This window comes from Desmodus rotundus, chromosome 13, assembly GCF_022682495.2.
Source record: "Desmodus rotundus isolate HL8 chromosome 13, HLdesRot8A.1, whole genome shotgun sequence".
NCBI lineage: Eukaryota > Metazoa > Chordata > Mammalia > Chiroptera > Phyllostomidae > Desmodus > Desmodus rotundus.
In genome coordinates, this window is record NC_071399.1 from 49,065,073 (window position 1) to 49,080,937 (window position 15,865).

A 15,865-nucleotide genomic window follows, 5' to 3' on the forward strand; every position below is an offset into this window, starting at 1 on the left:
ATTCTTGACTCAAGAACTGTAACAAAGAAATCCTGCCTGAGTTTCCAGTCTGTTAACCTGCCCTACTGAGCTACAGATTTCATATTAACGAGTCCCTCACAATCACCTGAGCCTAGTCCTTAAAATAAATCACACACAAGGTCTTTCTGGTAACAGTCCAGCCACTATTTACATAACAAGAATGGTTTGCGTTTCCTCAATGTAACCTTGAAGCCAAGGAGAGTGGACTGGAATGCACATGGGTGAACAATGACAACTTCACTGTACTAGTCAGTGGGGGTAGTAGACACATTGAGTGAGCATATGTACTGTGTGGCTATCACATTCAAAATGACCAAGCAAGTAGGGCAACTAATTTGCATCAAAGTTGCCATTAAACTTGAAACATTCCTGCAGGAATGTTTCAGAAGGCTTTTGGGGACAATGCATTGAGTGCAGTGCAAATAAAAGTGTGGCACCAATGCTTCAAAGATGATCAAAAATCTGTTGAAAGTGATCCACATTCTGGAAGGTCTGCAACAAGCAGAACACCTGAGAATGTTGACATGTCCGGGCTGTAATCAACAAAGATCAGCGACTGACGGTGTGAGAACTAGAAGCTGATCTGGGGATTCCAAAAACTACCGTGTCCAAGATTTTGACACAGGATCTCTGCATGAAATGTGTTGTGGCAAAATTCATTCTGTGGCTTCTGCTATTAGAGCAGAAGGAACATCGTGCTGCAGTTACTAATGACTTGATTCAAACTGCTACCCATGAAACAGATTTCCTCAAAAAGGTCTTAACCAGAGATGCATCATGGGTCTGCAGCTATGATCCAGAAACAAAGGCCCAGTCATTGCAATGGAAGTCACCTGGTTCTCCACACCCAAAGAAGGCATGCCAAAGTTGCAGCAAGATCAAGACCACGTTAACTGTGATTTTTTAACAGGAAGGTATTGTCCATCAAGAGTACGACCCTCTGGGCCAAACAAAAAGGAGTACTACTTAAATGTTCTGCAATATGATGAAAATGGACACAGCTATGGACAACCGGTGATTGGCAGCTTCATCACAACAACACGCCTGCTCATGCATCACATCACATGCAGAGGTTTTTGGTGAAACATCAAATCACCCAAGTGATTTGGCACTCAGCCTCCCTACAACCCAGATTTGGCATCCTGTGACTTCTGGCTTTTCCCAAAACTAAAATCACCTTTGAAAGGGAAGAGACTTGAGACTGTTGATGAGATTCAGGAAAACATAACTGGGCAGTTGATGGTGATTCTAACAAAGGATTTTGCAGAGTGTTTTGAACAGTTGAAGAGATGCTGGGAGAACCAGGTAAGGTCCCAACGTGCCTACTTTGAAAGGGAGTGAGGCATCATTGTCCTGTGTACAATATTTCTTGTATCCTCTTCTTCAATAAATATCTATTTTTCATATAACATGGCTAGCTGAATACTTTCTGGACAGACCTCATACATATATATACACACACACCTATTGGTTCTGTTTCTCTAGAGACCCCTAATGCGTACCCTTTAAATCCACTGCCTACCTTACAAATTTATGCTTTTTTCCTAAGAAATGAGTTCATGACATACTTAGGAGTCTGCATCTCAACTTTTTCCCACGTAATAATATATCACAGACATCCTTCCATGTCAGCAGGCTGAGACTTAACTCATTCTTCTCATGTACCACACATTAAGCCATTATATGGATGGACCAGTTTATATAAGGAGGGGACATATAGACATAGAGGTTGTTTCTAGTTTTTCTGCTCTTGGTGTTTTTGATCTCATTATTTGTACCAAGCTTTCAAGAAACAGATTTATACTCTGCCCTTGTCTTTTACTCCCATGCTTTCCTTCCAAATGATATACTTTAAATCTACTGAAAATTTACCCTATAGATTTTCCCAGCTACCAGTTTAACAATAAATAGCCTGGATTTAAGGCCAAATGTATCTAACAAGTGCAATGATTCAAGTGGAAGTTTTAATGTTCAGGCATTTGAGAGACACCAGTAGCCAGCTGTTTTCACTGACTTTCATACAAAGTCAATCACATATGACTATGTCATTTAATCTCTTATGTAGGGGAACTGAAACAAAAAGTATCCCTCTTTTTTTCCAATTCTATTTTTTAATAAACTGTTTAATTCAAATGTTAAGAAAACAGGCAACTAGAAAAGTTAATGAACTGTGTTTGTCTTTCATCCACTGGCTTTTTTATGCCAACCAGAGGGATCTCTGCCTAGTCTACAGTTAACCAAGGACACTAGCTCCTTCCTTGGGCCAACAAATCAACTGCTGGAAGAAGTACTGAGAGTTCAGGGCACTGATGTCATCACATTGGTGTTCTCAATCTTTAGGGTGCCTTGCCAACCCAGCCCATGAAGCAAATTCACTAGCCTCTACTGAGCTGCAAAATATTTCCAATAATAGGAAGTCACACAGGTACCCAGGCAGTAAGATGATCCCAACAAATTCTCTAGGCAGAGAGAAATGTCTGCAACCACTTTCACCAAAGCTACTTCTACTCCAGCTTTCTGGAATCTTTGGAGAGTACCTTAGTTTAAATGTTTCTATTTATCTGCCCTGGCTGGTGTGGCTCAGTGGATTGAGTACCAGCCTGTGAACAAAAGAGTCGCCAGTTCCATGCCCAGTCAGGGCACATGCCTGGGTTACAGGCCAGGTCCCCAGGAGGAGATGCACAAGAGGCAACCACACACTGATGTTTCTCCCCCTCTCTTTCTCCCTCCCTTCCCTTTTGTCTAAAAATAAATAAATAAAATCTTAAAAAAATAAAACTAAAAAAAAGTTTCTACTTATCTGAAATAACCACAAATCATTTTTATAATTATATATTACTCCAGTTTATTAAATAATGAATCAGGATTTATGCTACACATTCCAACAATGTTAAAATAAAGAGCCTGAAATATAAAGGCTTATAAAAACTTTATAGTCTTTCTAAGATATATACTATTTCTAGCCCAAGAATAAATACAGAGAACAGGAGGCATTTTTATATTACAGATCAGCAACATTTAGCATTAATGATTATACAAATCCATAAGCAAACAAAAAAATCCATTTTTTTTTCATTTTGGTTATAAAAGCTAAAAATCCTTTTTGCCTAAGCAATATCCAAGGATGCAGAGACACATGCAGCCACATCCCCCCAAACCAGGGGACCAAGTCTCCCACCCAGGTCATTAAGTTCTTTCTTGGTCAGGAGCTTTAACAATTACTCTTCCAGAAAGCAGAAAAAAACAAAGCAGGTTAAGATCCTGTTTTATAAAGTATTTAAAGAAATACTGCATTTTTGTCTTAAAAACATACTTAGAGTGAGGTTTGAATTTCTTTTCATTCTGGTATGAACATGTACGTAATTTTAATAAATTGATATAATGAATATGACATTCACTTTTTATAAATGATATGTACACTTAAAAAATAAAATGTTTTCTACATTTAAAAAGACAGTGGTTCATAAGAAGTAATTCTTTAAACTCAAGGAACTCAAAAGTGAAAGCCTTTCTATAGAAAGCCCTTATCACATCATGGAATGTTTTGGTAAGAAAAAAATTTCCTCTTTATGAAGATATGATTCAGTACCAGGAGTGAGGCCTGAATGAGTTTAGCTCTCCAGAGTCACATCTAAGGAGTCCCAGGGAGAACTGGACTTTCACCTTCGTCTTTAAACAATTCACATCACTTACCATTCCACCAGCCGTCTGTCTTCCCTTCTCCTTTTAATGACTCTGCCTTAGCTCTTACTTTTGGAAATAAAATTCTGCTCCAAAAAATCTTTTTTAAAGTCAACATTAATAAAGGCGGCAAGATGAAAAGTGACTGGGAGGAAAATGCCCAAACCACAAGAAAAACCTGTGTTCCTTCTATTGCGCTTCACAGAAGGAGGCAGCCCAGTGGCTAGACAAACTGGTACAGGGTTGACACTGCAGAAGTGTCTAGCCTGGAGCCCCCATATAGTATGTATTTATTGTTCTCAAATTGTAGAACTAAACCCCCTTCCTGGGGCTGTCTTCTAGAAGTCAAAGTTCTTGATGCTATCACAGTCACTTTTTACTTTTTACTTTAAAAAGAGTAAGATGAAGATAAGAAAAAAGAGGAAGAATGATTTATCTTTTCTTTAGAAGAAAAGAAGGAAGATATACACCTCTTATCAGAAACTAAATGAACAGGTACAGTACTAAAGAAATAGTTTCTAAAATTTCAAGCAAGTATTTTCCAGACAAGCTAATTAGGAAGTAGAAGACAGGAAATATTTTAACAAACATAACCTGAACTAAAGTAAAAACTCGAAAATCTGGAAAAAATCAACTCTTCGATTCATTTGCAACATTCTGCTAAGGAAAATATAATAAAACCTTAACTTACACAGTGCTCTTTTTCTTAGAGGCCTTTAACAAAGGGCTTCACTTTGAATTCTGATGAGTAGTCATGATAAAATGACTTCCATACACACAGAATGTTTCTTCTTAGATTACAGATGTATGACAGCACAATGTAAACACCCTTACCAAACAAGTAGCAGCAACTAACATTTTCTTCATTTGACCTTCAACTTCCATAGATGTTATTATCTCCATTTCCAGACTGGGAAATAAACTTTGCTAAAAATCATAGAGCAACTTACTAGCATGACCTAAGACAGAACCCAAGCTGCTTGAAACACCTCCCGTCAACACAGACCTTGCCACCATCATGGCCAACATATCATCACACCTTCACGAGTTTAGATATTAATACTATGTAACAATTCCTCACAAAGGTCAAGTCTCCAAAAGCTTCAAATCACTTATTATAAGTGAAAAATCCTGCCAACATAGGAAGTTATAAAGCAGTGCAATATTCCAGGGATCTATTTTCTGCACTATTTATTCCTAGGGTTGAAAAGTCCAGGTCTCCACGTGTAAAATTTCTTCAGCTGACAAGAAGCAAAAGCCCCCAAGTTCAGGAACAGTAATACCCTCTTGGAGGCTCTACTCCATGTTCCAGTGAGTTTTCTTTAGAGTACAGTACGCTTGGCTATGAGCTGAGATGCATCAGGTGCTACTCTCCCCTGAAGAAAACAGTATATGGTTCCTGATCTTCTTGCAAGTTTTCTTTAACAAAAAACATGCATTTCATGTTATCTTTGATGTCAAAGGACACTTTGATGGTAAGGACTAGTGTTTATGCCATTAAAGATTCAACGCAGAGTGTCTGATGCCAACACACAGCAGTATGAACTAACCCGGTCTTCATCTGTTGCTCACACCTCAGAATCTGTGACAAGCCAAGCAGTGAGAAGCAGTGTGAAACACAGGAAGCTTTACTGTTGTAGAAATTTGCATTTTTCAAAGGGATGTCTCATGCAGCCTTGACTTGTTATAAATCCAATTTCTTCAACTGTTCATATGTCACAAAGAACTACAGTTATCAGTTAAGGCTGACAAAGAAAATGCCATCTTAACCCCAACACACAAAAACACATCTATAAATAGCACATCTATGAACAAATACATCTGGGTAGACCACATGCCATGAACATGACTAAATATGAAGGGGTTCAGCCTAACCATCCTGAAAGGTCTACCCCTTAGCCTTCCCAAAGTCAGTTTAGAACAGAAAGATCACAGATAAGATATATAAATCCCCTAGCATCCGCTCAGAAAGCTTCTTTTAGGTGTGGGTATAATCTCACACTACCTAGCTTTTGTGACTTTACAGAACAGTAAATACTATGTAAAAGAGAAACACAACCAGCCCTGGAAAGCTCTCCTCAGGAGTTTCCTCCAGGCAGACTTCCTTAGGAGGGAGGCGCAGATAAAAAGAAACAAGAGGATGGTGAAACCAACATTCCCTACCTTCTAATTCTGCCCTTTTGTGTCTAATAAACTGCCACTTCCTACCCCCTACTTTGGCATACAGGAAATAGTGCTGATTGGCCAAATAATTCTAGAGCTAATTACTGTTTATCCTTAGGCACTCTCTAAAACAGCAGTCCCCAATCTTTTTGGCACCAGGGATCAGTTTCCTGGAAGACAATTTTTCTGTGGGCAGACTAGGCAGGGGCATGGTTTCCGGATAATTCAAGCACATTACATTCAAGCTCACCTCCCGATGTGCAGCTAGTTCCTAAGAGGCCCTGAATGCCATGGCCCAGAGTTTGGGAACCCTTGCTCTAAAATAAACATTCCAGAAAACTTCTGCCAAAACACATCCCTCCTAAGGATGGCTGGGGATATAAAATCAATCCTGCCTCTCTCTGAAATCCTAAATACTCTCAGCTTTTGGAACAGTCTAAATAAAAATTTGTATGGATATCATTACCTTTCAATAACATCCCCATTAAACCAAGATTCACAGTGTTTAGCACACAGACTTTAAACCTCCTAAAAAAGAAACCGAACAGATATTTCTTGCATCAGAGAAACTTAAAAGATTAAAAACCAATTTCTAAATTATAATTAATAACATGATAGTTTATACAAACATTCTTTTAGCTATATCTTTTTTCAGATCTATAACAACAGCAAAGGATACAATGATATTCCAAGGACCAAGTCTCAACCAATTTGGCCAAAATCCTTTATATAGAGCAAAGAAACCTTCATTCTTCCATGTCTGTTATAAGGGAAAAGAAAAGTTAACTTCCAAATTTCCAATTATATCAAATGCATTAATAATAGTATCTGAGCTGAACCAATCTATTTTTCTTAAAAACTAAATCCTGTTTGGAAGGACTATCTACTATCTAAGAAATCATTGCCCTATGCCTCTTTTGGTCTTTAAAGTCTTCTGCAAAGGTAAAGACCAAGGCTCCATGCAAAATCATCCCACACCAAAGCAGGCAAACAGCAGTTGAATGAGTAAGAAATGAGATTTAATTCCAACCATTTTTACCTCTTTTCCATTTGGGCCCACAAACAACTCAGACATAAAGAAACAAAGCAATGGTGGTGAAGATATAATTCAGACCATCACTATTTCACATTGTTGGATGAATACAAATAAAATATCTTTGCTTCTTTAAAGCAACACTTGATGCCTAAGATGTGCCAGCATCATGCGGGAAAATGAAAACCATAAAAGTGGTCTGTCTCTAAGCTTTGGTTGCTGGCATTTTTAGTAGGGGAGACAGAGGCAAACTTCCGTCCATGTATGAGACGTAGGCCCAACTATGTAAACTAAGAATTACAGTATGATTGATAAGTTCATTTGTAAGATGTCTGAATGAAGGATACTTATTCCAGTCTGACTCAACAGAAAGGATATATGTTTTGGAAAGAGACAGAGTTCTACTATGATTACAGAAAATATGACTATTTTATCACCCTTCACAGCAAAGCAAAGGTATGAAGAAAATGAGCTTTCATTTCTAACGTTCATATAGATTTTGTATTTATAAAACTTAGCCAGTATGGGAAAACTGTGTACCGCTTCAGGGCTTTACAGTATCCCTCATCTTAGTTATATAGTCCTCAACATTTAGTTACTTCTTAGGATAAATAATAACATATAAATATAAATATATATCTATGTATATATTTGGGGAGCAGCTTCATTGACTGAAGCAATCCAACAGAATATTGAAGATTAAGTAAAATAAACTTGCTTATTTCACAATACTGTCCCTTATCATTAATTACACTAACAAGGTTTACCACATTATTCCAGGCACAATGCCCTTTGTAGGCATTATCTCAATTATTTTTACAATAACCCTATAATATAGGAGCTATTATTGTCCCATTTCATTTATGAGGAAACTGAAGTATAGTCTGTACCTTGACCAAAGTCAGACAATAATAAGTGGCAGATCCTTAGATCTATCTTGCTATAAACACTGTTTCTAAGTAATAAACTCATGATTAGAGGATCAGATAGAAACTAATGAGATATGAAAGAATTCCCAATGCTACACAGATGGATATTCATTCTCACCTGTAACAAGCAATCCAGGGTACCTGTGTACCCAGAGCATCTACCATCACGAAGGACTCTCTGATTCATCATCCGTGTTCTCACAACATCCACAGGGTTGGAAGCCAGGGCTCCTGCCAGGCCACAGGTGAAGCTTGAGCTATAAAAAAAGATACCATAAAAAGGTCACCACCACCACTGTCAAAGGCAGGAAACAGCCTCCTCCCAAATTATGTTAAAATAACATGTAACAAGATGAAATGTATCAAAAATGAGGACCATAACTACAGAGCTGCATAAACTTCTTAAATACCAGCACTGATTGTACTGGCTTATAAATTCCAACCTCAGCTAAGAATTCCTTTGTGGTCCTGGAATGTCAAAGAATCACAGAAATGTGAAGGAACATCCTCTAAGGATGACCTACTACAGCGATTTTCAACCTTTCTCATCTCATGGCACACATAGACTGTTCCTAAAATTCTACAGCACAACAAAAAATATACTTTTTGCCAATCTGACAAAAAATTAGGTACAGTTTTTATTCATTCACACCAGACAGCTATTGTTGTGTTGGCTATTCTCACTTTTTTATTTGACAATTCAAGGGAAAAGAGGTCAGTGCTCCTGACAATCGTTGAAAATCTCTGATCTATTACATCTATTCACCTACAAGTAGACATCAGAGTAACTTTAGCCATATCATAACCATATTTTTCTTCAAGATCAGAGAAGATTTCCTTACTCAAATGCCCACCAGGGTCTTTAGGTTCTACTAAACTTTCAGTCTGATAAGACTGCACAGACCACACTTGGTTTCAATTAACTCAGGGCAGCATTTCTCAACTTCAGCACTATTAAGATTGTGAACCAGGTAATTCTTTGTTGTGTAGGTCTGTCCTGCTGTAAGATGCTTAGCAGCTCCCTGGCCTCTACACAGCAGATGGAATACTACTTCCTACAGTCTCCAGAAACTGCCAAATGTCCCTAAGGGGCAAATCGCTCCTCAATAGATCAAACTATGATACATCCACACTAATCTGCAGCTATTAAAAATAAATGAAGTCTGTACTGATATGGAAAGACATTTGGAATACATTATTAAATTGTAAAAACCATTTAAAAAGACAAATACTGCATGGTATTACTCATAAATCTAAAAACAAAGAAACAAAAACTAGTCCAACTCATAGAAACAAAAAGTAGAAAAGTGGTCGGTCACCAGGGGCAAGGCAGTAGGGTACAAACTTTCAGTTACAAGATGAATAAGGTCTGAGGATCTAATGTGTAACACGGTGACTACCGTTGATAAAACTGCATTATATAATTGAAATCTGCTGAGAGTAGAACTTAAATGTTTTCACACACACTCACAAAAGGGTAAACATGTGAGGTGATAAATATATCACAATGATGGAAAGAATCTTTTCATAATGTATATATATCAAATCATTATGTTGTATGTATATGCTATATATCTTTCAATTTTACTTGTCAATTGTGCCTTAATAAAAGCAGAAAAGTAGCAATAATAAAAAAGCAAGGAAGGAAATGCAAACCATAATCTTTGTGTAATAAAGTATATGTAATGTACTTTTGTAGACATATTTGCATATGCATAGAAAACACCTGGAAGGTACTTATAAAACTGTTAACAGTTGCTACCTATGTAAAGGGATAGGATTTTTACTTTTTCCTGGTTCACTTCTGTAATGTAATTTTTCAAGTATGAAAATATAATCCTTTTATAAGCTTTCTTTAAAGTTTCCATAAATTTGTAGCAAATTTCCACCCTAAACTTGTGTATACCTAAAATATTAATTTAAAAATCCATACACATACAGGAAGTGAGTATACACAGTGTCTCCCATCAGGCCTGAGAGAATCAGATGCTTCTTGGTGAGGTCATAGACTGGTAGCTCCACGCCAACAACAATGGCAGCCCTCTGAGCAGTAAGGGACACACCCTGAATAAAAACATTAATAATAATGATTCAGATATCTCTCCATAAGAAGAAGCCTTGCAGATGTGCAAAGGTTTGACTCCACAAACTATGGCCAATATTTATGTTTCCCTGCTGGTAGGCAGAAATATACAGTGACAAAGTAGAAAAGACCAGAGTAAAAAGTCAGAAGTTCCAAAGTCAAATTCTGATTTTATCACTAACTATGCAAACTTGACCAGGGTAAGTCACCTCTCAGAGCCTCCAGTTTCCTTGTACGTATAGAGAGGATTGTGTGGGTTATCTTTAGGGACTATTTGATGAACTGATGAGTCATTAGAATACTAAAAAAAGCACTAGTAACAGTCTCCACTTAATAGGCATGAAACCATATACATCATAAAATTCAACGTAACTATGACCTAGAACCCCCTTCTCCATACGAATTTTTTTTTAAAGTGAACAAAGTGCTCAATCTTTCACAGAATTCTTATACATGAAGTATTCAGAAGGTACTTTCAAATCATGACATATTCCTTACATTTCCACTTTACAGAAAAAATATCTTCAAGGGCAGATATCACTCTTCTTCCCTTACTCCATTATATCACTTGGATTAAATAAAATGAAGCACATAGGAAAGATAAATTCAAAAGGAAACAAAGGGAAGAACTAAAGTCAGTTGGATCCATATTCAAGCCTACCTTCCACAGTCCTCTGGTTCCCTCTTGCTGGTAAATGTTAATGAAGTTGCCTATCATTCCTCCTTGAATGGTGTTGCTTTGTGCTTGCATCCGTATCTAGATTATATCAAAGACTAACATTATCTGGAGATTATTTAAAAGACTAACATGAGAAGGAAACTAGCACATCTCTCCCCAAACATAGATCTCTAACATTCATTCAATCTGTTATTTAACAACTATTAAAAGAAAAAACAAACTATAGTTATAAATATCACTATAATGCTAGTTGAAAATATCCTCAGTAGACTAAAAATATATATGGATTGGTTCTTAGGCACTTTGGATTAAACAAAAAGCATCTAATAAAGTCTAGAATGTCTTACACATAATAGCTCATTAAGTATCAAAAAGAAATTAATTTTTTAAAAATAGTCTTTGAAAAGGAAAGAACATGGTATTTTTCCCTATAGGTTACTAAGTAGAAAAGAGAGAATATGATGGTAATTCTAAACATTTAACATAATTAGTAAGAATATCCAGTGTACTTGGCAACACCTAGCATGAACAAGGATATTTCTTTAATTAGTTACTCCAACTCACTATTATTTTTCCAACCAGCTGAACCAAAAGGTATGCAGGGCACATGATGCCCATCACTGTCTGTTACACTTGAATTTATAAATGAACTTTACAACACCATAATATTCACATGACCAAATTCCAACATAAAAATAATGTCTGATGTAGCTCTCCACATTTTTAAGAAAAGACAATTCTCACTAAAAAACTGGTACCTTATTTTGGTTTAGAAAGCAAATACCTCACTCTATTTTTTTTAAATATAATTTATTGATTATGCTATTACAGTTGTCCCAATTTTTCCCTTTTGGCCGCCTCCTCCTAATACCCCCTTCCCTCCAGCAATCTCTACCCTTAGTTCATGTCCATGGGTTGTGCATATCAGTTCTTTGGCTTCTCCATTTCCTATACCATTCTTGACATCCCCTTCTATTTTGTACCTACCAATTATGCTTCATAAGCCCTGCACCTATTCTCCCATTGCCCTCCTTCCCCCTCCCAGCTGATAACCCTCCAAATGATCTTAATACCTATGACTCTATTCCTGTTCTGGTCATTTGCTTAGGGGTTTTTTTTGTTGCTGTTTGTTTTAGATTTAGTCGTTGATAGTTGTGAATTTGTTGCCCTTTCAGTGTTCAGTTTTGATTTTCTTGTTTTTCTTTTATCAGTCCCTTTAACATTTCATTTAAGAATGGCTTGGTGATGATGAATTCCTTTGGCTTTACCTTATCTGGGAAGGACATTATCTGTCCTTCAATTCTAAATAATAGCTTTGCTGGATAGGGTAATCTAAGCTGTATGTGCTTGTGTTCATCACTTTGAATACCTCTTGCCAGTCCGTTCTTGCCTGCAAAGTTTCTTTTGAGAAATCAGCTGACAGCCTTATGGGAATTCCTTTGTAGGTAACTGACTGCTTTTCTCTTGTTGCTTTTAAGATTCTCTCCTTACCTTTAACCTTTGGCATTTTAATTATGATGTATGTTGGTGTGATCCTCTTTGGACTCTGTGCTTCCTGAACTTGTATGTCTATTTCCTTTGCCAAATTAGGGAAGTTTTCTTTCATTATTTTTTCAAGTTATCAATTTCTTGCTCTTCCTCTTCTCCTTCTGGCACCCCTATGATTCAGATGTACGTATGTTTAAAGTTGTCCCAGAAATTCCTAAGCCTATCCTCACTTTTTTAATCCCTTTTTCTTCCTGCTGTTCTTATTGAATAATTTTTCCTTCCTTGTGTTCCAAATCGTTTGAGTCTCGGCTTCATCCTCTCCACTGCTGGTTCCATGAAGATTTTTCTTTATTTCACTTAGTTTAACCTTCATTTCTTCCCCTATGTTTTTGCCTTACTCAACGACTTCTTTGAGCATCCTTATCACCAGTGTCTTGGACTCTGCATCTAATATGTTACCTCAGTTTCATTTAGTTCTTTTTCTGGGGTTTTATTCTATTCTTTCACTTGGGCCATATTTCTTTGTCTCCTCAATTCAGCAGGAACACCTATTTCTGTTTGTTTCTGTGTATTAGGTAGAGTTGCTTTGACTCCCTATAAAAGGCACTTGTAAATTGTGTGAGGCAGAGCCTTAGGTAATTGTCAGGGCAGGGGAACCCACTTAACCACTTTTTAGCTGTGTTGGGGGAGGCCTTGGAGAGGGGACAATGCCGCTGCCTGGCTTCTGGAGGTTTGCCTAGCACTCGCCCTGTTTCCAGGAACTTCACCTACTTCTTGTATGTGATGGCACCCTTTCAGCTGTTGCCCTGGTGGTGAATCCCAGATGGGTGAGTTTGTGTACGTTCTAAGTCCATGCGTGCTCTTTAAATGGACTCTCCTGAAAATTTGGCCGTTTATTCCACCACACCAACCCCCACTGATTTTTACAGCCAGAAGTTATGGGGATTTATCTTCCTGGTGCTGGAACCCTGGGCTGTGTGGTCTGGCCTGGGTCTGGGATCGCTGGCTCCCAAGGTATCCCTCCCAAGTTTTATCCAACATACATGAACATGGGACCACCTATTCTGCTGCCACTGTTGCCACCACACCACACAGCAGAGTCTCTGTGACTCCAACCCTCCTACCCATCTTGATGAATGTGGCTTCTTTAAATCTTTGGTTGTCAGGTTCCACACAGCTCAATTTTCTGATGTTATTTGTTTTGAGAAATAGTTGTAATCTCTCTGTGGTTGTGCAAGGAGACAAAGCATGTCTACCCATGCTCCATCTTGACCGGATATATCACATCACTTTAATTTCTTAAAAGAAACTGTTATTGCCATGCTAACAAGTGAAAATAAACCAAAATACATACAGGAACTATCTTCCTATAGCCCTAATATACAATTAAGAGATTAATAGAAATATGGATGTTTTTCTCTAGCAATCTTACCCCAACACAGGTAAAATTATAGTAGCAGTGCCTTCACACAGGTTGTACCTTTACCGTGAATAACTGTAGTGTACTCAACATGCTGCTGCATAAAATTGTGATGCTTCTCAGAATCTCCTACCAGATGGAAGGCTCTCTTGGGGTACAGTCTTTGTCTTACTCATTTTTGGATTCTAAATACCAAAAGGACTCCAGCTGGTACAAGGTAGAAGCATAGTGAACTCTGGTTAAATAATACAGAAAAAAAGGAGAGGGAGGGAGAAAGGAATATCTGAAAGGGTTCAAAAAGGAACTCATGACTAATTTTTATCTTATTTAATTAGTTTATTCCCTTCCCTTAGTCCAAAAAGGATTTAAGACTGTAATCCCTGGTACTGTCAACAAAGCAGTCTAATATATTATGTCTAATTGTGGTTAAGTACTCCCGTCAGTATTTTCTGAAACTTAATTAACAGATAACACAATGCATTCAGAAAAGGTCATTAATAAGCACACTTCTACAAAACTTGAAGCTCATCTACTTTTAATGAACCAATAAAACAAGAGAGATTTTCAATGAAAAATTCAAATGCATCCGAGTTTAATTTGTTTCTGCTTAATCACCAAAAAACTCATCTCTAAAATGAACTCTACTTTTGAGCTCATCTGTATCAGTGGGAAATAAGAGTCTTCACAACAACACTTAATTATAAACACACATAGAGCATATGTTACACTCACAGATTTTCATTATCTGAACGTTGCTCTCAGTAAGAAAATATGGATTGTGCCTAGAAGATATAAGGAGCACTGCTTACTTTCAAAACATCAGTTGGATTGGCAATGGCTGAGGATATGACTCCAGAGAGAATTCCACACACCACATTTATCAGAAGGGTTTCATCTGTAAACAAAGACATTAGCTGACTTTTTATACATAAAGAGCTCTTCATGTGAATAATCTAAATACAGTTACAACTCACTTACATACCACTTGTTCCTCTTAAGGGAATAAACTTACACTTTATGAATCAAGTAACTTTAAAAGGATTGGGAATTTTGCTGGCTAAAGGGATTTTACTTAGCAAAATCTCTTGCAATCTAAAAAGGACTGTGAATTATCAGGCAAAGTGAGTAACCATCTACCAATTCATTTATGTGTGTAAATGAAGACCGTTATTAAGATAAGGTATGTCTGGCAGGAGAATTAAAAAAGACAAACTCCTGTGAGGTAATGTGGAAACAAAGTTTTAAAACACATCTTATATATTTAATCTGAAGTACAATGAAGCACTTTCAAAGCATTGTAGCTTCTGTTCACTACTCTCACATAACAGTTTACTGGTGCTTGCCCCTTTGTAAAAAGAGGTAAGGTTCTATGGATTAAAGCAAAGTCACAGAGTCAGCCAGCAATAGAGTATAGGAACTCAGTTCTTACTATGAAAAAATGTATTCACTGCTTTTTTAAAAATTTTACTTATTTATTTCCAGAGAGAGGGGAAGGGAGGGAGAGGGGGAGAGAAACATCAACGTGCAAGAGAAACATCAACTGGTTGCCTCTCACACATCCCAACCAGGGACCTGATCCGCAACCCAGGCATGTGTTCTGACTAGGAATTAAACTGGCGACCCTTAGGTTCACAGGCCAGCACTCAATCCACTGAGCCGTACCAGCCAGGGCTGCTTTTCTTAAATATAGGTGATAATTCCTCTGATTTTATAAAAGTTTAAATTGGCTGGAACTGTAATGACATATCCTCTAGTACAGGCATTTTAGAAATGAGTGTAACTAATTAAAATGTTTGCTCCTTTTTAACTGTTACACCCCCTAAATTCAGCTGTTAACTGACTTGCTATAAACACAATTCATTTAGACTTTATACCTAGAGTTCTCCTGAACAGCAATAAAATCATAAGCAAGCTGAAAACAATTTGATACAAAACCACCTGAATAAAAAAGACAAACAGCCCTGGCTGGTGTGGCTTAGGGGGATGAGTGCTGGCCTAAGAACCAAAGGGTCACCGGTTCAATTCCCAATCAGGTCACATGCCTGGGTTGCAGGCCAAGTCCCCAGTAGTGAGGTGTGTAAGAGGCAACCACACAATGATGTTTCTTTCCCTCTCTTTCTCCCTCCCTCTCTAAAAATAAAATCTGTAAAAAAACAAAACAAAACAAAAAACCCACCTCCTGTCTACACATGGAAAAAAAGATTCCCCACTAACCTTCTGGGCGTTCAACAAATAATCGCTTCAAGCTCTGGTAAGTACCTATCTTGATGGTGCCATAGGAAGCCTGGCGTAAAATCGCAGGGGCAATTCTGTCAAACCAATGTACAAGGGGACAAAAAAATTCTAAAAATCACTTAAAATCCTCTAG

The 15,865-nt window shown here is 37.5% G+C and overlaps 1 protein-coding gene across 4 annotated transcripts in view; it reads right to left on the bottom strand.

The window, feature by feature from the left end:
• Nucleotides 1-2,848: 2,848 nt before the first annotated feature.
• SLC25A30 (solute carrier family 25 member 30) overlaps nt 2,849-15,865 on the bottom strand; it is an 84,988-nt gene continuing 71,971 nt past the window's right edge. For all 4 annotated transcript variants that reach the window (XM_024569597.4, XM_024569609.4, XM_024569618.4 and 1 more), the window contains exons 4-10: nt 15,712-15,806; nt 14,307-14,392; nt 10,572-10,667; nt 9,767-9,891; nt 7,946-8,084; nt 6,545-6,625; nt 2,849-5,428 (exon numbers count right to left, since the gene is read on the bottom strand). In XM_024569597.4, coding sequence (XP_024425365.1) covers nt 5,387-5,428; nt 6,545-6,625; nt 7,946-8,084; nt 9,767-9,891; nt 10,572-10,667; nt 14,307-14,392; nt 15,712-15,806 — 664 coding nt within the window. In that variant the 3' untranslated portion in view covers nt 2,849-5,386. The remainder of the gene's footprint in view (nt 5,429-6,544; nt 6,626-7,945; nt 8,085-9,766; nt 9,892-10,571; nt 10,668-14,306; nt 14,393-15,711; nt 15,807-15,865) is intronic.